General features: G+C 42.8%; 1 protein-coding gene and 1 long non-coding RNA gene across 2 annotated transcripts in view; one reads left to right on the top strand and one right to left on the bottom strand.

Annotated features, from left to right (window-relative positions):
• Positions 1–7,783, bottom strand: part of tmem65 (transmembrane protein 65) — an 82,743-nt gene extending 74,960 nt beyond the window's left edge. Inside the window, exon 1 of the mRNA XM_060824265.1 lies at positions 7,237–7,783. Coding sequence (XP_060680248.1) covers positions 7,237–7,552 — 316 coding nt within the window. The 5' untranslated portion in view covers positions 7,553–7,783. The remainder of the gene's footprint in view (positions 1–7,236) is intronic.
• A 297-nt stretch (positions 7,784–8,080) lies between these two features.
• On the top strand, positions 8,081–22,707 carry LOC132815379 (uncharacterized). The gene is made up of 3 exons (XR_009644642.1): positions 8,081–8,413; positions 20,578–20,891; positions 22,364–22,707. It is a non-coding gene; the product is annotated as an uncharacterized LOC132815379 (long non-coding RNA).
• The last annotated feature ends 1,166 nt before the right edge of the window (positions 22,708–23,873 follow it).

Here is a 23,873-nt window from a genome sequence, read left to right as displayed (position 1 = left end):
TCTACCTATCCCCGGTGTTGCGAAGGATAGGCCTGGCCTCGTTGCCGCGGAACACTCCGAGTAGTTGGATCATTCCGTATCACCTGTCCTTCGTTGAAGTCCATCAGGAAGTGGTCAGCACGTAGTGTCCTAGAGACCCTTCGGGAAAAGGAGCGAGCGGTTCTTTGAGCAGACTGTCAAAGCCATTTGGCAGAATGCCTCATCACAAGAACTTTCCAACTTTCCTGTGAGATCCTTTATGCACGCCCAGACTCTCAGCTGCACCGCACGCTGCCCTCGAAGCGGCTGCGGAGGGGACGAGACTGTCACACACCTCCTTCTGGAATGTGCCTATGCAGAGGAAGTCTGGAGAGGAATGCAGTGGTGTTTGTAGAGGTTCATCCCGAGCAGCGCCGTGATGCGGGATTCCGTGCTCTACAGCCTGTTCTCCAGGATGCACACCGAGACAAACATCAACTGTGCCTGGAGGATCATTAACTCGGTGAAGGACGCGCTCTGGGCGGTCCGAATCCTGTAGATCTTCCAGCTGAAGGAGTTGACCCCGACTGAGTGTTGCAGACTGGCACATTCCAAGGGCCAGGACTACGTGTTGAGGGACGCGCTGAAGCTTGGGGCAGCTGCCGCCCAGGCGCAGTGGGGAAAGACCACCATGTAATCTCTGCCTGCCTAAAGAAGAACAGGAGCCCACGTAGTCATTTGGGCTCTGCTGACGCCTCAGGTCAAAATGTAATTATACCGACCTGTAAATAGGAATGATTACTGTGTTTCGGTATGCAAAGAAATGGAATGTTTACTTATATATGGCATGTCCAGTTGTATAGATCAAACTATTTATGAATAAAGTATATTTTTGAAATAAAAAAATCAATGGATTCAAGTCCTGGAATTTCATCCATTACAGCACAATGGGAGCACTTAAACCAGATGACCCCTACACTCTCAAGGGAAACAAACAATCAAAAATAAATTCCAGTGACAACCAAATCCCAAGAATGAATAAAACTCATCCAGTTGCTAGAAAAATGATGCTCTGCTTATGATATCACTTCAGTGTTAGGTGAATCAGGCTCTGCTACATCCAAGAGGGAACTCCTTACTACTGTCCCAAATATGATGTCTCAGCTTAATCAAATAAGAGATTTGTAAACTATCTTCCAAACAAGCAATAATGGTAGTTTTCCAAGTCAAATTTCTCTCTTGCTACCAACTGAAACATTATAGATCATTTTGAGCAGTGCATCAGCTCTCTTGACGTACTAATAAAAATCCCTTGCATTTATTTTAGTTCGGGCTCAAACATCTTCGATTCTCTTGCCTCAATTGGGTTTTAAACCATAAAAAATTCTGTGGAATTCTAAGAAAGGTTGTGCCTAAGACTGGAAACAGATTAAAAGAAATAATCTACATTTATATATTGCCCAGTTCTCAAGGAATTGTCTAATAACGTAATATACAGTTAAGACAACTACATGAAACCTACTGGGGCCTTCCCAAATTCATGCAGTGGATTAAAATAATTTATCCTGCTAATTTCTATACATTGAATTTCTGAAAACATACGAACTTTGAATACCTGATACACTATTTAAAAATGGTAAAAGAATAATTCAGTTACATCATCAAGTATACCTGGAATGGACAATTTTAAGGATGAATGTGCCAGGGCAAAATTTGACTGTGCCGTTTTGCTTTGCTCTGTTTGTTTGGTATATGATTCACGTCTGTTGATTTATTTTTGTTATTCACAAAAGATGGTCAAAGCACTCAAGGTAGGAACCGAGACAACAGATCACGATGATAAACAAGATGGCATCTGGTGCTTTTTTCAAAGGAATACTGGCATTTTGAAGAGTATGAGATATTATTATAACATGCATCATGCCACGACTAAACAGCAAGGGCAACGTACATGACTTGGGCTCAACAAAACATTCTTCAACAACATGTAGCAAAATAATTTGAAAAGGATCATCAAGTATTATATCTCCAAGACTACAGGGAACAATTGCATTTATTATTCTATATGTTTACTATGCAAGGACATTACACATTTTACATATGAAAATTATGACGTAACCATGTGTGATGGTCAGAAGCAAACTGTCCTATCACAAGTGTTGCTGAACTTAATCTATAATGAAACCAGACAGGAAGACAGAGCCACTAATTCATTTAATTTGCTAGAATGAGTTGCCTTCAAAGAGATTCTGTCTAAATCTTAATAAACAAAATGAGAATTTAGTCACAAATGTACAAAGAAAATTCAAGAATTTTAATTTTAAAAATGGATAAAAAAAAGACAGAAGGTACCAACAACTGGAAGCAAAATAAAATCAGAGTGCTCTGCTTTGATAGATCTATAAATAGCCACTGTTTTTCTAATCGACCTGTTCAGAGATGTTATTATACATCTCTGAAGCAGATGGGACTTGAACCTGGGCATCCCAGTGCAGGAGTAAGGGCACAAGCACTGTGCCACAAGAAGGTCCCCTAAATTACATGACAATTAAACAAGTAACAGCTTCATCAGGAACCTGACAGTGCATTACTAGACAAATGATTGGCTCACAAGGTCAGAATCACTATGCCATACAATGAGTCGATATAAATCAAACTTTCACAGATTTCAAACTTGCAAATTAATAATAGTTTATTGCAGTTCCCAACAATATGTTTGAATAGTCTCACTTCAAACACCGAGAAAGAGAGGACTGCAGATGCTGCCTCCAGGACACCTGCACCAACCAATCCTGCTGTCCTATGTCCGAACACTTCAACTTCCCGCCCACTCCACCAAGGACATGCAGGTCCTGGGCCTCCTCCATCACCACCCTAACAACCCGACAACTGCCGGAAGAACACCTCATCTTCTGCCTTGGGACCCTCCAACTACATGACATCAATCTACTTTTCACCAATTTCCTCATTTCTCCTCCCCCCACCACATCCCAGGTTCAACCTTCCAACTCAGCACCACCTTCATGACCTGCCCATCTTCCTTCCCACCTATCCACTCCAACCTATCACCATTACCTCCACTGCCATCTACCCATCGCACTCTCAGCAACATTCCACCACCCCTCACCCTCCCTCGGTTCACAAGCCTCATTTCTGATGAAGGGCTCTTACTTGAAACATCAATTCTCCTGCTTCTCAGATGCTGTCTGACCTGCTTTGCTTTTCCAGCATCTAACTCTCGACTCACTTCAAACACAGAGGCTACAGGCCAACAGCTGCACAGAAGTTTTCCTCAAACTGAAATTTCTTTTTTCCAGCTTATTGAAGTTACTGCCCAAACAGTCTCATCAGCACAAAGCACAGTAATTAATGTCTCATTTCATTATGCTAGCAGACAGGTGCCTTAGTCAACTTATACTTTATAAACTGGAGATAGTAGGGATTGCAGATGCTAGAAAGTCAGAGTCGACAAAACGTGGCACTGGATAAAATACGGCAGGTCAAGTAGCATCAAGAGGACAGGAGAGTTGGTGTTCTGGGCAGATCACTTCATCGTGGCCGGGGTGGTAAGAGGGCTGAGAAATAAATAGAGGAAAGTGAGTGGGGCTAGACCGAGATAAGTGGGATGATGATAGGTGGATGCAGGTAGGAGGTGAATGGGATTGGCCAGTGGAAAGGAAAATGGACAAATAGGTCAGCTCAACGGTGGGGTGGAAATGGAGGGCAGACCTGGAATGAGGTGGGGAGATTTGGATGTTGGTGTATTCTATGTTGAGGGCATAAGGCTGTTGGCTTCCAAGGCAGAAAATGAGGTGTTCTTCTTCCAATTTACATGTAGCCTTATTATAATGGAGGAGGCAGCCCAGGATGGACATGTTATTGGGAACGTGGGGTGGAGGGTGTGGTGGGGAAGAGAGAGAGTTGAAATGGTTGGCAATTGGGAGTTGTTTGGGGTTGATTGGAGCATGCGGAACATAGATGTTCCCTGAACAGGCTCCCCAAGTTTGTGCTCAGTCTCTCCAATGTAGAGGTGACCACATCAGGAGCAACATAAGTAGTAAATCAGATTAGAGGAAATGCAGGTAAATCTCTGCCAGACTAAGAATGATTATTTGGAGCCTTGGACAGAGATGAGAGGCAAGGTGTGGTGGCAGGTGTTACATGTCCTGAGGCTGCAGGGGGAGGTGCCACGTGTGGAGGAGAGGTTGGTGGAGAGTGTGGATCTAACGAGGGAGTTGCAGAGGGAACTGTCCCTACAGAAATCAGATGGGGTGGGGAATTAAATCTCTTTTTGGCGCTGGGGAATCTGCAGACTGCAGATGCTAAAAGTGGCAGAGGATGATGCATTAGATTTGGAGATTGGTCAGGTAGAATGTGAGGGCCAGGGATTCTAACCTTGTTGTGGTGTAAACTTTTATAAAACTGGAAAAGGAGACCTCACCACATGCTCAAGTAAAGAAACGAAGGATTCACTCCGGGTCCTATAACCCAGCAACCCAAATACAAACAACATCTGGGCGGCACGGTGGCACAGTGGTTAGCACTGCTGCCTCACAGCACCTGAGACCCGGGTTCAATTCCCGACTCAGGCGACTGACTGTGTGGAGTTTGCACGTTCTCCCCGTGTCTGCGTGGGTTTCCTCCGGGTGCTCCGGTTTCCTCCCACAGTCCAAAGATGTGCGGGTCAGGTGAATTGGCCATGCTAAATTGCCCGTAGTGTTAGGTAAGGGGTAAATGTAGGGGTATGGGTGGGTTTCGCTTCGGCGGGTCGGTGTGGACTTGTTGGGCCGAAGGGCCTGTTTCCACACTGTAAATCTAATCTAAATCTAATCTAAAAAAAAATCTGCAAATCACACCCTTAGAAATTATGCATTATTAGGTTTGTAACACTACACACCCTCAGAACTGTTGATGGTAGGAAACAAATCCACATTTCAGTTTACAGATAGAAGACACTTAGCCATTATATTATGCTACTCAATAAAAGTAATCATCTGACATTTTCAGGCCAGATTCAAAACATGCAGACAGGATTGCACGTGAATCTCCAACCAGGTGCATTTGGTCAAATCCAGAGCTACTGACTGTAGCCAGCATTTGGATAAAGTGCGGCAGTACTGTGTGCAAGGCCTTTCAACAAAAAGAACCTTTTGAGTATTTTGTCGTCATGTCTTTGAGGTGCTGCATCATCAGCTCAAAAGGATTCACATCATCCAATACATACTCTCACGTCAGCTAGCTAGAGTCCCAAAAATTACAATCCTGTGTCACTTAAATTGAACACTGTTGCAGTCCTCTGCCCCCAAAAGAATTTTCAAAAGTTGAAACCCCTTCGTCTGAACCAGCATCCTTCCAGCCCCATCTTCTCCTCCCCCCCCCCCCCCCCCCCCCCCACACACACACACACACACCTGGTATTATGGTACAGTCGTCAAAGAGCGCAGTTCTCCATGCAACAGGTTTCCCCTAACATTCAGGATGGCAGTGAAACGTTGACTCCTGGTTCCACAACTGAAGGTCCATCTGCCAATTACTATGTACAACTGTTCACAAGTGAGTGCTAGTGATAAGGGACCAGCGTCTCCCGGTGCTTTCAGCGGCTGGAGAGCGAGCAGCAAGGCGCTGTGGAGCCCATAAGCGTCTTTCACGTGCGCTTGGGCTGCTGGGAGCGCTGTACCTCCATAGATGCCGCTCCTCCGCCACTGAAGCAGAAAAATAACCAGCAGTAGGTAACCCTTCCGCCAATACCACCCATCCATATGTCCGACAGGTGATCGACTCAGTCTCACACGGTAGCACTGAACTAAACAGGGTCACACATATGACTCATTCCCCAAGATCGAACTCTCAGTCTCCTCCCTCCACCACACTCCCTCACCACTCATACACCCAAGCATGTGTAAAGTTAGTACCTGACGGAGTTTCGAAGCACAGCTAACAGGCGCACTTGACTATGTCGCACTGTCACGCATCGGTTATGTCCCTGCAGATAAATTTGACTCTAATTTCCCTCAGAAAAGCATTGCCCCCTGATCATTTCCCAGAACTTGTTTCTCTTTGCAATTACACTAATAACTCTGCGATCTTAACCAAGAACAAATGTTGTTATCGAAACTATGCACTCAAAACACAACATATCGAAATGTAACCCGAAGGAACCATGCGCTTTCGATATTCCATCATTGAAATCAGAATGGAACTAGAAGAAAAACAAACAGACAGATGGGAATACTAGCTGTTATTCCAGCCAGTTCAGAATGAGCCATTTCATTTTAAACTCGCCGCCGAAAAATAAGTTCCCTCTCCCAGTTTATAAAGAAACCCAAGAAAAATGTATATCTGCAAACCAGGAACTGCAAATACCAAGCGTCAGAGCTTGATGCTTCGATAAAGGCATGTTTACGCGCGCAAGTTCTACCTGTACTCAAAATTGTCAAGTCATTTAAAAGAGCAGTAATCTGAAGACAGCCAATTTACAATGTTATCAAGCAGAGACTCAAAAACTCGTCCAATGCACATATTCCATCCCCTTTGTCATTTCAACGCTCCAGAACAAATTGAAGACACCAACTCTGGTCCTGATGCCAGCACTGTCAAAGGCTGACTTCAGAGATGCAAGTACAAATGTAGAAGAGATGCAGGCAGATCCTCTAAAAATAGCATTCCAAGGACAAAGTCATAGATTAAACCCTCAATAATAAAAACACAAGGAGCAGGAGAAACTCAACAGCTCTGGCAGCGTCTTTGGGAAGGGAAGCAAAGTCAACTTTTCCATTCCAGCTACAGTACAGAACAGAGGTGTCAAAAAAATGAACACTCTACACTGATATTGACTGCCGCTGATTTTCTCGGGCGCTTTTTCTTACATTTGCAGCATCCACAGTATTTTAGTTATAAATCTTTAGTAAGCCACTTCAATTCATTTTTTCCACAATAATTACGTGTAGTACGTTCAGTAACGACTTTAATTGCCCCATTGATGATTCGAGCACTTTTCCCTGCCTGAGTAACTTGAAAGTCTCCACTTCTCTCGCTCTCTCCCCAAGTTACGGGAGCTGAACCACATTCCTCCCTGTCCAGTCATCTGCATCCACAGCTTCTGTGTTCAGGTACCCACGTGTTTGCTTCCTTCCCCAGCCCAGCCTCTGTCAGGGCACAACTCCCCCTCCCCATCCGACTTCAGTGGCTCTTTTCTCCCTTGGCAGAAAGTCAGTAAGGCCACTCTGACAAGTCAGACAGTGTCCTTGTCTTTTCACACATACACTGCCATTCCCTTACCTTGTGCCATCGCCATGGCCTCGAATCTCTGGAGCTCCTGCAACAGACTCTTCCTCTCTTTCGAGTGCAGGCTGTAGATAAAATCCCGGGCTCCCTGCGCCGTGTTCAGGGGCTCCACCGGCTCCTTGGCCGAATGGGTGCCGAAGCAGCGCGGGGGAAAAGCAGCGGCTGGGGCGACGGTGCTCCGGCAGGACAGCAACGAAGGGGCAGGGAGAAGGAACGGACAGCTTTCGCTTCTCCTTCCAGAGCCGAGGCTACACGCCAGAGTCCGGGCGGGTCGCAAAACTCTCCTCAGGCAAGGGACCAGCAGCAGCATGGCGAATGCAGAGAATGGAAAGCGATTGTAAGAGGACAGAACGAAAAATAAAACGAAAAAGTCTTGACTTGCGGGATGATTGGGGGAAGGTTGCAGCCGCCCCGCTTGAAGAGGCAACTCGGCCTCAGTGGATCATTCCCTGCGCTGCCAACACCACGTTCCAATCGAACGTCCGGAGGTTGTAAATTCCAAAGTCGAGTACCCCTCCTCCCAGAATCTAACACATTGGAAACTCCCAGAGGCTGCAATGAACAGCTGAGCGAGGCACCAATGCGCAGGCGTGCATCTCCGGCCCACCCCCACATACTGGCGCGAGGTATGAAGGGACATATAGTCTTTCCTACCTTCCTGTATCAGTAACCCTGTGGGCGCGACTACAACTCCAGGGAGCGCCTTTGCGTCATGGCGCACGCGCAGTGATGCCAGACCCTGACACACCTCTTCAGCAGCCTGTCAATCATCCAATTGGAACAGCCATCATCTGTCAGAGGTCAACCTGATTCACAATGAATCGCCGGCAGTTCGCAGGGCGTGAACTACACCGAGGTTATTGCGTTCACTCGAGTCCTTTCCATTCATGGATTTCCGAACCGCCCATTTTGCACGATTGCAGAAAGACGGAACTACTAGTTTTGTATCATGTTTTTACATGACCAGGAGCATCAGACTCTTGCACTGGACTAATCACTTGATAAACTTTTGCTCTTTCGTCTGATTATGATTAAATAGTTTTGTGCACTTCGACATATGGCTTCGCTTGAAGCAAGAATATCTCTTGCTTTTCGGATGATGTCGAAAATCAGCAAGGATAGAAGGCAACCGAATAGAAGGCTATTTAGTTTATCGGATCGGCTGATACTGGTAATTTGACATAGTCCTTCAAGAATGGATTGAGTTCTCTTTTGATTATGAGTATTGCATTTATTTCGTCCACTCTTTCAGGCAATGTGAACTTGATTACCAAAGGATGTGATTACATCAGAGGGTGCAGAGGAGATTTACTAGATTGTTGCCAGGACTGCATCGATTCAACCATGAAGAGACCCTTTAAGGTGGGGTAGTTTTCCTTAGTGCAGAGAAGGCTGAAGGAGTACCTGATTTAAGTACACAAAGTAATGAAGAGCATGAAGACGGTATATAGGGAGAAACGTTTCTCCTTAGTAAAGGAGTCAGTAACCAGGGGACAAAGTTTTAGGTTAAGGAGCAGCAAGTTCAGAGGGATCTGAGGATATTTTTCACACGGAGTGTTGTGGATATCAGGATTTCGCTGCTTAAACAGTGGAAAAGATGAAAGCTCTCAAGGCAGTTAAGAACTATTTAGGTGAGCAAAGTATAATGTTGCTGTGGTAGTGACCTTACCTCTGAACCAGGAGATCTGGGTTCAAGTGGAGGCTGAATAGGCTGGGGCTGTTTTCCCTGGAGTGTCGGAGGCTGAGGGGTGACCTTATAGAGGTTCACAAAATAATGAGGGACTTGAATAGGATAAATAGACAGCGTTTTTTCCCTGGGGTGGAGGAGTCCAAAACTGGTAGGCATAGGTTTAAGATGAGAGGGAAAGATATAAAAGGGACCTAAGGAGCAACTTTTTCATGCAGAGGGTGGTACATGTGTGGAATGAGCTGCCAGAGGAATACTGGAGTATGGTACAGTTGCAACATTTAAAAGGCCTCTGGATGGTATATGACTGGAAGGTTTTAGAGGGATATGGGCCAGGTGCTGGCAATTGGGGCTAGATTAGATCGGGATATCTGGTCGGTGTGGATGAGTTGGACCAAGGGGTCTGTTTTCGTGCTGTCCATCTCTATGACTGTAAGTGCATCCATTCCAGAGGTGTGTAATAACATTTCTGAACAGGTTCGACAGAAAATAATTTTTGTTTCACAAGGCTATAGGCCAAGTGATGAAAAATGGACTCAGAGTGACCAAAGTGAACATGATAAGACCATAAGACCAGGATGGGCTGGAAGACCTCTTTCTGTGCAACTACAATCTCAGTGACTTTCTCTAACAGCTCATTGGCGAAGGTGTTTTCTCATGTCGCCTCAGGTTCTTTGATCAATTATCTTAAATCTATGTTCAATGAGATTTAATCTTCCTGTTAGTAGAATCATTCCTCCTTATGGAGTCTTTCAGAGCTATTAATAATTTTGAACATTATAACATCTCAATCTTCTCTGCTCAATGGAGAAGATCAGCTTTTTCTCAGTCCCTTTGTATAACTGATGTACCTCATCCTTTAAATCTGCTTTATCTTTTCCTTAGTATCAATGCTGCTCCCTTCACATTGATATACATGTTGAGAATATCTCTGGGTGATGGGTGTTTATCCAGACACAATCTCTGAGCTGCTTGTCTCTTATCTAAATAAGGCTTTTCATTTCAGTGCATGTATGGTGGGCCGAATAGTAATAATTCTTTTGTCCAACGTAATGTCTATACCTCTCTCTTCCCATGCTCATGAGAGACTGGTGGTTTCTCTCTTTTACTCATATAATCAACCATTTCATCATGATTTACATGAAATCAAAGCAAAATATTGTGAAAGCTGGAGATCTGAATTAAAAGTAGAAATGGCTGGAGAAACTCAGCAGATATGGCAGTGTCTGTGGAGAGAGAAAGGAAGTTAATATTTCAAGTCTGATAATAACTTCTTCAGACTGATGGTGGCTGCGCTTTGATGGCTTTTATGCTATTGCTGTCATTTTCAGCTCGCTTCATTTCCAAAGAAGAATCATGTTGGACTTGAAACATTAACATGATTTATGTAAATCTCAGTATACCAATTAATTCGGTGCAGCAACCAATGTTTTGGCACCTTCCTGTGAGAAAGTGTATAGGGTTTGAGCTAGTAGGGAAAGAATTAAGTTTTGAGTTTTTGTGAAACAAAAGGTTCGGCAAGCACAGCGCGGATCAGATAAGAACATGCAGTAAACAATGAGGTGCTGGAGGCAAAGGAAGTGTAAAGCCATTTAACAATATGAAGAAGTATTCATATGTAAAGACAGTTAACAAAGTGAATCCAGTGAACAAGGTTAAGAACATTCATTGTGTAACAGCAGATGGCTTAATCTTTACTATTGACACTTGCTGATGGTAATGGTCACCCATTCAATGTGTATATTGCCTTCCCTGGATGCTTCTCCCTGTAAATTACTATATAATTAATTAAGAAACTGCTGTTCGAGAGAAGACTGAGAACTCATGTCTTGTGTACATGGGCGATCGTTCTCTCTCCCTTCAAGGCCCGGAATAAAGATGAAGGAGGTAAAACTATACTGCGTCCCTGAGTGTTTTGCTTTGACCAACACAGGGATAGGGAAATGGGATGGATACTTGAACTCCGGTGCCTGGAACTGATCACAATACTCCAACTGGCATTTTGACATGTTTTATGAAGGTTAGCATCACTTTCTTGCTTCTTAAATCTAGACTTCAATCAATAAAGCTGAGAATCCCATTTGTTTTAAACTTCTCCCGCTATTTCTAAATATTGCGTACAACACACACCAAGAATCTCTGTTCCAAAACCACTTTAACATTTCATCGCTCGTTCTTCATCTCCTATTCCTCCCACTAGAATTATTGTCTTTCTACATGTCTACAGGACATTTAATTTTCCACTCTAAGCTCTCCTGTTTGTTCTGATCCTGCTCATCTATTATAAAGTCATAGAGATTTACAGCACGGAAACAGACCCTTTGGTCCAACTTATCCATGCTGACCAGATGTCCTAACCTAATCTAGTCCCATTTGCCAGCACTCGGCCCATATCTCTCTAAACTCTTCCTATTCATATACCCATCCAGATGACTTTTTAAAAGCTGCAGTTGTAGCACCCTCCACCATTTCCTCTTACAGCTCATTCCATACACACACCACTCTCTGAAAATGTTGCTCCTTAAGTCCCTTTTATATCTTTCCACCCTCAATCTAAACCTTTGCCCTCTAGTTCTGGACCGTCCATCCCAGGGGAAAGACCTTGTCTATTTATCCAATCCATGCCCCTTGTGATTTTATAAACCTCTATAAGATCACCCCTCAGCCTCCAGGGGAAACAGCCCCAACCTAATCAGCCTCTCCCTGTAGCTCAAATCCTCCAACCTGGCAACATCCTTGTAAATCTTTTCTGAACTCTTGGACCACACCGTTGAACAGGAAGAGATTGAAGCAAGGATCTCAATTTCTGCCCCACCACCAAAATGGACCCCATGGGTCTTGCGGGAGGCATAGTGGAATTCATCAGATGAATGAGACTCTGGGAATTCTTTCAAGATGCCAGCAGTGATTCCAATGAGTTCACTGAGGAACTGGAACAGTCATCAGGAAACTGTAGAGGGACGACCAAAGAAGGACCCCACTGGAAGGCCATTACCCTGAGCTTGACATGTATGCTCAAACCGTCAGGGAATATATAAATGCCAGATTCATCAGCTGCACCAACAAAGTAGAGCAAAACATCACCCAACCACCAGGCAACACCATCTATGCTCTCAAAACCAATCACCAAACCAACCAATCATCAAATCAGCAGATAAAGGATGAGCCATCATCATTCAGAATAGAACAGATTACTGCAAGGAAGTGTACCGACAACTGAACAACCAGGAACACAGTGGGCAACTACTGGTCGATCCAACCAAAGAGCACACTCGTGAACTAAAAACATTAATCAGGACTTTGGATCCAGTCCTTCAGAATTCCCTATGCGACCTCATCCCACATACTTCTCATGTCGGCTTCTACTTCTACTGCCTACCAAAGATACGCAATGCCAACACACCAGGACACTCCATCGTATCAGGCAGTGGGACTTTGTGTGAGAACCTTTTTGGCTATATCGAAGGCATCTTGAAGCCCATTGTACAGAAGACCCCCGGCTTCTGTCACGACACTCCAGATTTCTTCCAGAAACTTAGCACCCACGGAGCAGTCGAACCGAGAACATTCCTCATCACAATGGACATTTCAGCACTCTATACCAGCATTCCCCACAATGACGGCATCACAGCAACAGTCTCAGTCCTCAACACTAACAACTGCCAATCTCTGAGCACCGTTCTACAACTCATCCACTTTATCCTCAACCATGACATTTTCACCTTTGACAACCAGTTTTTATCTAGACACACGGAACAACCACGGGGACCAAATTTGCACCCCAATATGCCAACATTTTCATGCACTGGTTCAAACAAGATTTCTTCTCTACGCAGGACCTCCAACCAACACTATATACCAGGTATATTGACGATATTTTCTTCCTTTGGACCCATGGCGAGGAGATACTGAAACAGCTACACAGTGATATGAACGAGTTTCATCCCACCCTCAGACTTACTGTGGACTACTTTCTAATATCTAGCTCCTTCTTGTACACATGCAACTCCATCAAGGATAGGCATCTCAGCACCTCACTCCACCACAAACACACGGATAACCTCACTTCTACACTTCTCCAGCTTGAACCCAAAACACATTAAAATAGCCATCCGCTACGAGCAAGCCCTATGCATACACAGGATCTGTTCAGATGAGGAGGAACATGAAAGGCACCTGGAGATACTCAAGGATGCTCTCATAAGAATGGGGTATGATGCTTAACACAAGTTCTGCCAATTCTGACGTGCCACAGTGAGAATCCGTAATGACCTCCTCAGGAGACAGACACGAGCTCCAACTGACAGGGTACCCTTTGTTGTTCAGTATTTCCCAGGAGCCGAAAAACTACATCATGTTCTTTGTAGCCTACAACACATTATCGGTGAGGATGAGCACCTTGCCAAGACCTTCCCCACACCTCCACTCTCGCCACCAAATAGCCACCAAACTTCAAACAGATCATTGTTCACAGCAAACTGCCTGGCTTTCAGGACAGCACTATACAAGCTTGACCCAGTGGACACTGCAAGACGTGTCAGAGTGTCGACCCGAATACCACCATTATGCGTGGGGATACCTCCCACCATGTACGTGGCAGATACTCAAGTGACTGGGCCAACATTGTCTATCTCTTACGCTGCAGGCAAGGATGCCCTGAGGCATGATACATTGGTGAGACCGAGCAGAGGCTACGGCAACGGATGAATGGAAACCGCACAACAATCAGCAGACAGGAATGTTCCCTCTCAGTTGGAGAACACTTCAGCAGTCTGGGACATTCAACCTCGGACCTTTGGGTATCCATCCTCCAAGGCGGACTTCGGGACAGGCAACAATGCAGAGTGGGCTAGCAGAGGCTGATAGCCAAGTTTGGTACCCATGAGGATGGCCTCAACCAGGACCTTGGGTTCATGTCACACTACAGGTGACCTCTATAGACACATACACTCACGCAGACTCTCTTTCATACACAAGCTCTCTCTCATACGCTCACACATATATGCATACACTCCCACACTCACACATGCACCCTCTCACAAACCTATACCCCTTTACACTCATGCTCACACACATACATGCAAGTTTGTGGGGTGAATTTATACTTGTAGAATTACATTTTATTTTGCTCAAATACTGCATTAATCCTTGTAAGATTCTGTAAATCCTTTTTTTAGATTAGAATCAGTCTGAACATTGGGGCACGGACAGCCTCACACCTGGGCCAAGGTGGCACCGATTGTTAGAGTTCACTTGAGAGTGTAACTTTAAGGAAGTTCTGTGATTTATATATGAAAGAACTGAAACCAACATACCCATTCTAAACAATGAGAGACTTCACAAACCATCCAGGTCTTTTTCAATATATAATTTCAGTTACGTCACACTGTAAACATTTGACATAAATTCTGTGTCAGATGATCTTATACTCCACAACCATCTGATGAAGGAGCAGCACTCTGAAAGTTAGTGCTTCCAAATGAACCTGGTGTTGTGTGATTTTTAACTTTGTACACCCCAGTCCAACACCAGCATCTCCAAATCAAGTTTCACAACATCCTTCCGATACAAAGGAAACTAGAATTGCATGCAATATTCCAAAAGTGGCCAAACCAATGTCCTGTACAGCCGCAACATGACTTCCCAACTCCTGTACTCCATATCTGACCAATGAAGGAAAGCACACCAAATGCCTTCTTCACTATCCTATCTACCTGCGATTCTATTCTCAAGGAACTAAGAACCTGCATACCAAGGTCTCTTTGTTCAGCAACACTCCCCAAGACATTACCATTGAGTGTACACATCCTGCTCTGATTTGCTTTTACAAAATGCAGCACCTCACAATAGCTAAATTAAACTCCATCTGCCACTCCTTAGCCCATTTGTCCATCTGATCAAGATCCTATTGTACTCTAAAGTAACCTTCTTTGCTTTCCACTACACCTTCAGTTTTGGTGTCATCTGCAATCACACTAACTATACCTCCTATGTTCATATTCAAATCATTTATACAAATGACGAAAAGTGGTAGATCCAGCCTGCTCCTTGTGGTACATCAGTGATCACAAGCCTCCAGTCTGAAAAACAACCCTCTACCACCATACTCTGTCTTCTATCTTTGAGCCAGTTCTACATCCAAATGGCTAGTTCTCCCTGTATTCCATGAGATCTAATCTTGCTAACCAGTCTCCCATGACTGACCTTTTTGAATGCCTTACTGAAATCCATATAGATCACGTCCACCGCTCTGCCCTCATCAATCTTATTTGTTACTTCTTCAAAAAACTCAATCAAGTTTGTGAGACATGATTTCTCACGCACAAAGCCATGCTGACTAATCCTAATCAGTCCTTGCTTTTCTGAGTACTTGCAAATCATGTCCCTCAGGATTCCCTCAGAAAATCAGGCTCACAATCTATAATTCCCTGGCTTTTTCTTACCACCTTTCTTAAATAGTGGCACCATTTGAGCCAACCTCTAGTCTTCTAGCACCTTACCTGTGACTATTAATGATACAAGTATCTCAGCAAGGGGCCCAGCAATCACTTCCCTCGCTTCCCACAGAGTTCAAGGGTACACCTGATCAGGTCATGAGGATTTATCCACTTTTATGCGTTTCATGATATCCAGCACCTCCTCCTCTGTAATATGGACATTTTTCAAGATGTCACCACCTATTTCCCCACATTCTATACCTTCCATGTCATTTTCCACTGTAAATACTGCTGAAATATACTCATTTAGCATCTCCCCCATCTCCTGTGGCTCCACACATAGGCTGCCTTGCTGATCATTGAGAGGCCCTATTCTCTCCCTAGGTACCCTTTTGTCCTTGATGTATTTATAAAATCCCTTTGAAGTCTCCTTAACCCTATTTGCTAAAACTATTTCATGTCCTCCTTTTGGCCTCCTGATTTCCCTCTTAATTGTATTCCTACTGCCTTTATACTCTTCTAAGGATTCACTCGATCTCTCCTGTCTATACCTGACATATGCTTCCTTCTTTTTCTTCATCAAACCCTCAATTTCTTTAGTCATCCAGCATTCCCTACACCTACCAGCCTTACATTTCACCCTGACAGGAATGTACTGTCTCTGGACTCTCATTATCTCATTTCTGAAGGCTTCCCATTTTCCAGCCATCCCTTTATTTGCAAACATCTGCCCCCAATCAGCTTTTGAAAGTTCTTGCCTAATTCCATCAAAATTAGCCTTCCTCCAATTTAGAATTTCAACTTTTCATTCGGATCCATCATCACTGGGCCCAAAGTGTTCCCTCACTGACACCTCAGTCACCTGCCCTGCCTTATTTCCCAAGAGTAGGTCACATTTTGCACATTCTCTCATAAAAACATTCACAGACTGAATCAGAAAATTTTCTTATACACACTTAGCAATTTCCTCTCCATCTAATCCCCTAACACTATGGCAGTCCCAGTCTATGCTTGGAAAGTTAAAATCCCGTACCAGAACCACCCTATTATTTTTACAGGTAACTGAAATCTCCTGACGAATGTGTTTCTTAACTTTCCATTGACTATTAGGGGGTCTATAGTAAAATCCAAATAATGTGATCATCCCTTTCTTATTTCTCAATTCCACTGAAATAATCTCCTTGAATGTATTCCCAGGAATATCCTTCCTAAGTACAGCAGTAATGCTATCCCTCATCTATAATACCAACCTCCACCTTACTAATTTAAATCCTCCCGAGCAGCTCTAGCAAATCTCCCTGCCAGTACATTAGTCCTCTTCCAATTCAGGTGCAATCTACCTTTCTTGTACAGGTCATGTCTTTCCCAGAAGAGATTCCAATGATCTAAAAATCTCCCCTGCACCATCTCCTCAGCCATGCATTCATATTCTCTATCCTCCTATTCCTACCCTCACTAGCTCACAGCTGCGGGAGTAGTCCTGATATTACTACCCTTGAAGACTTTTTTAAGTTGCTGCCTAATTTTAGATATTCTCTCTTCACAATCTCATCCTTTTCTTTCCCTATGTCATTGGTTCCAATGTATACAATGACCCCCTGCTGGTCTCTCTCCCCTTTGAGAATATTCTGTATCTTCTCCAAGATATTCTTGATCCTGGCACCAGGGAGGCAACACACCATTCTGATTTTTTGTTGCTGGCTGAGAACTATCTGTCTATGCTCTGACTAGAGAATCCACAATCACAACCAATCTCTTGGAACCCAACGTACCCCTCATTACATTAGAGCCAGTCTTGACACCAGAAACTTAGCTGTTCCGTGCTACATTCCCCTGAGAGTGCATCACCCCCTACATTTTCCTGCACTACCTGGCTACCCCTCCTACCTTTTTTGGAGTTAACCCATCTACCTGACTGTATCTGCAGCTCTTCTGTCTTCCTGTAACTGCCATCCATCATATCCCCTAGCTCTTCTAAAATCCTGATTGCCTCTAAATGTTGCTTCAACTGATCCATTCAATCTGATAAGATTCGCAACCAAAGACACTTCCTGCAGACATAATCAGTAGTAACATGGAAACTCTCCCTAAACTTCACATCTAACAGGATGAGCACTTCACTCTACTAAAGGCCATCTTTGATCGTTCACAATCTACAGAGTCAGAAAATAGCACCATCTTTTTGCTTTAAAAAATAGTGCTCCAGGCCATCTTAGCAATTATGGTTTACAGAGGAACTTCGATAATCCGGCATTCAATTATCCAAATTTCAGATTATCTGAACAAGATTGCAAGATCCCAATGCTCGGTTGAACTGTGTTATCCAGCATTTGATTATCCAAACACAGTACTTCTTGCCCATGTCATTCGGATAATTGAAGTTCCTCTGTATATTTTTACAATTTAATGAAGAGATACACACCACTGCAGACTTACAGCAAGGTTACCCGTTAAAAACTATGCACTTATCTGTTCCTGTGTTGTGAGCTCTCCCCCACAGGTTCCTCCAAGATCAGCTGTGAATTTTGCTGTTTGTTAATTATCCAAATGCACTTTGATGTCCAGAGATACATGAACTCAAACTGCCAAGGCAGTAACTGTGCAGATTTACTGCTGAGCAAGTTAGCAGTGGAGGTTTCTTTCTCTCTCTCTCCTTCAGTGACCATGCAGTCACTGCCTTTTATCTGTCTTTCTCCCTTTTAGAATTGCTGCTGTTTTGACCTTTTTCCCCAAAGTTCCAAAACAACGCAACAACATATGAAGCAATAATTGCTGCTCCTGGAATTTGAGGAAATCACCTATTCATATATTTTGTCTCTTCTGCAAACTTTGAAATCATGTTCTGTATCCAGGTTTGGATAATTAATACATATCAAAAGAGCTATTGTTCTAATATTAATCCGTGGAGAACAGCTCTTCAGTCTGGAAAACAACTGTTTATCATTCTTCTCTATTTGCTGTGCCATACTGAACTTTTGTTCCAAATTTCCATTATCACATGGATCTCATGAGTTTAAATGTTATGAATACATTGTTTATGTTGTGCTTTTGACAAATATCTTTTGAAAATCTATGTACACAATGCCAACTTTAATACCATCATCAATCTTTCCAGTTACTTCATCATCATAGAACTCAGTCAAATTAGTAAAAAACACAATTTTCTTTGAACAAGATTAAATTACTGCTGATGCTGGAAAAAAAACTCAGCAGACCCAGCAGCATCTGAAGATTCATTATTTCTGATTAAAAGACATAACCTGAAGCATCGACTCCACTTCTCTCTCCACAGATGCTACCTGACATGTGGAGTTTTTCCTAGAATTTTTTGTTCGTAATATAGCTTGTTAAATTTCATTTACTGGCCCATACCTTTCTAAATATTAATTTCCCTTGACCAAATTATTGACTGTAAAAAGTTTTCCATCATTAACATTAGGTTGACAGGTACATAGTTGCCTATTAATTCCTCACACATTTGTTGAACAGAAATGTTGTCTAACACTGACCCTATATTTATGGAGGATTGCAGGATTGTGGCCAGAGGCTTTGCAATTTTAATTTTAATTTTAATTGCATCTCCAGGTTTGTCCAGCAATCCCCAGAATCCTAGGTGCAGTCTTTTGCCAATTCACTTCCCTCCACATGATTCCAATAAATGGCTGAAAGCATAGACACTCCAAAGGCTGTGAACCTGAAAACATTCCAGCAGTAATACTGATGATCTGTGCTCCAGAACTAGCTGCACTGATAGCCAAACTCACACAATACAGCTATAACACTGGCATTTACTTGGCAATGCAGAAAATTGCCCAGTTATCTTCTGCCCACAAAAAGCTGGACAAATCCAATCGAGCCAATTACCACCCATTATGTCTTCATCATCAGGAAAGTGATTGAGGTGGAGGTAGCACTTAAGCAGCAACAACCTATTCTCTAAGGTTTAGTTTGGATCTGGGTTCTGCTAGGCCCACTCAGCTCCTGATTTCATGCTTTGGTCCAAATATGAACAAAAATGCAGGATTTAAGAGGTGAGATGGGTGCAACAGTCTTTACCATCAAGGCTGCAATTGATGAAATGTGTTATCAAGGAACTCTGGGAAATCTAAAGACAATGAGAATCTGGTTGTAAACTCTCCATTGATTGGAGTCATACCTAACAGAGAGAATGATAGTTCTGGATATTGGGGGTTAATCACCTCAGTTACAGGACCTTGCTGCAGGGAGTTTTCAGAGTAATGTCCTGGGATCAGCCATCTTCATCCATTATAAGGTTAAAAGTGTGTATATTTGTAGTTGATTTTTTGCTCAGTTTTCAGCACCACTTGCAAGTCCTCAGCAGTCCATGTCCACATGCAGCAAGTCCAGGGAAACATCTTGGCCTGAGCTGATAAGTAATATTCATGCCACACGAATGCCAGCCAAAGACCACCGCCAGCAAAAAGCAATCAAACCATCTCCATTGACATATTAATGCATTAACATGGAAACATTGGCATAGTAAACATTGTCAATCATTCTGTTCTTGGAGCCTGTTCCACCATTCTATGACCGATCATCCTACCTTGTTCCCATTTTCTCGCATTCCCTTTGATCCCTTTAACCCTAGGAACTATATATAAAGCCTTCTTGAAAGCATTCAATGTTTTGGCCTCAACAGCTTCCTGTGGCAGAGAATTCCAGAGGCTCACCACTCTCTGCCTCATCTCTGTCCTATATGGACTATCCTGTATCCTTTGACTTTGATTCTTGGTTCTCAACTCCCTGGTCATCAGGAACATCCTTCCTGCATTTGCCTGGTCTATTCCTGCTAGAATTTTATAGGTTTCTATGAGATTCTTCAAACTCCAGTGCTAATAGCCCTAACCAATCCAGTCGGCAATGAGCCACTATCAACGTCAGGCGTCACAACTGAACAGACTGGAATTGGACCAGTGACATAAATACTGTGGCTACAAGATCAAGTGAGAGGCTTCAAAGGTGGCATATAACACACCTCCTGACTCCCCTGTATACCACTTGAAAAGCATAATTCAGGAGTGAGTCATGGCCATAGACTAAAACCTTAAATTACTTTCAGACATCGAACATTTAAGTACATTGTGATTTTTTTAATGAAAAAGGATGTAAAGCCAAAAGAAAGCTGGGAAATTAAATGAGAATAAAGAAGTTTTCCGGACTTGAAACATTAACTCTGCTTTCTCGCCACAGATGCTGCCAGGCAGAGATCATTGTGGGGATTACACTAAGACATGAGAGAGAATGTCATATCTCTAAAGTATTAAGCCAACTTCAGACAGTAAGACTTCAAAAAGATAGGCTATGATCTCCTGTGGGTTCTGTTCCTTTCTCTGAACATGATGAGCTCACTGCAGAGTCAAGAATCACCAGCCGCCAAAGGCAACGCTACTGAAATCACCCACATCAAGAGCTGAAAAATTTCACAATCTATTTATCATGGACAAGCCAAAGACTGATTCAAACCTTAATTGCTTTTACATTTTGGAGTCCTTTCTCATCTGTATGTACGTATTTCATGTTTTATTAGCATTTTTCTGCTTTTTAATTGATTGACTCAGGCTTTCTTGAACTCAAGAAATTTTCTTTAAATTGGCTCCTTTTAAAACAGAAATATATTTGGATTTGGAACAGGTATGCACAAGGAAAGGAATCTTTTTCACCTTAATCTTGTTACAACTAAGAGAGGGAGAGATTAATTAAAGAAGTAGAGAGAGTTCATTAATTCTCACTTGGGAAAATGACCTCTTGGGGTGTCAGCACAGAATTTTAGATTAGATTACTTACAGTGTGGAAACAGGCCCTTCGGCCCAACAAGTCCACACCGACCCGCCGAAGCGCAACCCACCCATACCCCTACATATACCCTTTACCTAACACTACGGGCAATTTAGCATGGCCAATTCACCTGACCCGCACATCTTTGTGACTGTGGGAGGAAACCGGAGCACCCGGAGGAAACCCACGCAGACACGGGGAGAACGTGCAAACTCCACACAGTCAGTCGCCTGAGGTGGGAATTGAACCCAGGTCCCTGGCGCTGTGAGGCAGCAGTGCTAACCACTGTACCACCGTGCCGCCCTAAATTGTAACGAGTTAGGGACCCTTGCTGTAGACAGATTGAAACAAATCTGCAGCGGTCTTCGATTTACAAACATCTGACTTCGGAATGCTCATACTTATGAAAATATTCTCGTACAAGGATGTGATTTTAAAAATCTGACACACAAACTTTTGCTATATTTCTGAATGGCTCCATTATATGGCCCTACATTGTCTTCTGATTTGCATACAAATGGATTTGCAAATCGACTCCTGAACATAATTTATTTGCGACCTGGGGACTGTTTTTACATAAACTATATATTTATATACATTATTTCACCCAACGTGCAGAAGTGTGCTTAATTCTGGGCACCATAAGTCAAGAATGATGTGAAGATTTTAGAGTGGCTTTCAGAGAGATTTATTGGAATGGTTCCAGAGATGAGGGATTACAACTACAGAAGCTGGGATTATTCTACTTAATGCTCAGAAGACGAAGAGGAGATTTGATAAAAGCTTTAAAATCACAGAAGGTTTAGGTAGAGAATGAGAAACTTTTTTTAGAAATGAGTTACGTTAATGATAAACATAAACAATTGATATTCAGTGTTCATCAGCTGATTTTAAGACCTGAAACCTTTCATGGTCAAAAATGAATTTTTAAAAAAGACAAATACTGACCTAAAATGGTTGCTGTAATCACCTGAAGAATTTGTGCCAATGTCATCAAGCCATTTGCACGGAAAGATTAATTTGAGCAAAAATTAATGTTATTATGGAAAGCATTGAAACTCAGATCAGTATCTCCCAATTGATTCACACCTTTCTGGAAGTGACACTTTGGAATGGAAGTTGCCTCCAGATTCTCTAGCTTTGAGAATTAATGATGTGAGATATCAACATGCACAAAGTAACAGCTGCTTCTGTGTTGCAGTGCAGAAAAATGGAAACTTGCAAGCAAGAACTGGGAGATTCTCTCTGCTCCAACCTCAAATTCAGTGCCCAGTGAAAAAAACAACTTGAAGCAACATTCACTCACCATGGATTCAGGAATCTGCAAACTTCATCACCACTAAAGAATCAAAGTGACAGTTGAACAGTCAGGATTCAGGTCACTGTTACAACTCAAAGAACTTTAAACTGGAATTGCTTTACTTGACTCCACCTCCTTTTTTTAAGCTTATTATCTATGTTTATGTGTGTGTTTGATTATTATTTTCTCAGTATTAGTAGATAATAAAATTCTTCTCTCATTCACTCAAGAAAACCTTGTAATCTCACTCCCTCGTTTTGACTGAGTTAATTACATTTTAATTTAAATACGATAAATGCATGAAAAACAAAACATATTTGTTGCTAAGAACTGAGAGGTGGTTAAAAAGAAAGGAGCCAATCGCCCTTCCTCACTACATTGTAATAAATTAATGGAAAGCTGTGCTGACAAGGGTTTGTATTTTTTTTATATTTCAAAAATATACTTTATTCATAAAATATGCATAGAATAATTTGATACACTGTACATTAGGTAATGCCATTCATATTTCCACATTTACATACACAGCTCCGAATTATCATTATTACATACAGATCAGTGCATTTCTCACTCATATATTGAGCTGAGGCGTCAGCAGAGCCCAAATGACTGCATGGGCCCCCTGATCTTCTTTAGACAGGCAGATGTTAAACGGTGGTCTTTCCCCACCGTGCCTTGGCGGCAGCTGCCCCAAGCTTCAGCGCGTCCCTCAACACGTAGTCCTGGACCTTGGAATGTGCCAGTCTGCAACACTCAGTCGGGGTCAACTCCTTCAGCTGGAAGATCAACAGGTTTTTATTATTTGTTCACAGGATGTGGGCATCATTAGCTAGGTCAGTATTTATTGCCCATTGGCCAGAGGGCAACTAAGAGTCAGCCACATTAATGTGGGCCTGGAATCACATACAGGACAGATCAGATAAGGATGGCAGACTTGCTGCCATACACATCATTTGTGAATCAAAGAGGTTTTTAATGACAATTGATGGTGCTCATTTGGTCACGATTAGGCCAGCTTTTAATTCTAGAAATTATATTGAATTCAAATTTCACCAGTTTACCATGAAGAACATTTGCCTGGTGTTCTGGGTTACTAGTTCAGTAACATTGCTACCAAGTCACCCTCTCCCCATATGGTAGTGGAAACAGCTTCAAGAGTAGATTTCAAAAGGTAATTGATAAGTATATGGAAGAAGAAAATAATTACTAGAATATGGGATTACGCTGGACTAAATGGATTACTGTTCGAACTAGTCCACCCAGTCCTTTTGTATTAAATGGTCTCCTTCTCTGCAGTACTGTTCTGTTTATGTTTTAGATTTTGTACTGCATAGTTACTGTTGGAGAAATTTGCCCAATAGGTTAGAGATCATAAAACACAGCACAAAGTGAAATTGACAAACAATTTATT

The sequence above is a fragment of the Hemiscyllium ocellatum genome, chromosome 4, assembly GCF_020745735.1.
Source record: "Hemiscyllium ocellatum isolate sHemOce1 chromosome 4, sHemOce1.pat.X.cur, whole genome shotgun sequence".
Classification (NCBI taxonomy): Eukaryota; Metazoa; Chordata; class Chondrichthyes; order Orectolobiformes; family Hemiscylliidae; genus Hemiscyllium; species Hemiscyllium ocellatum.
This window is presented reverse-complemented; position numbering and strand designations above follow the sequence as displayed.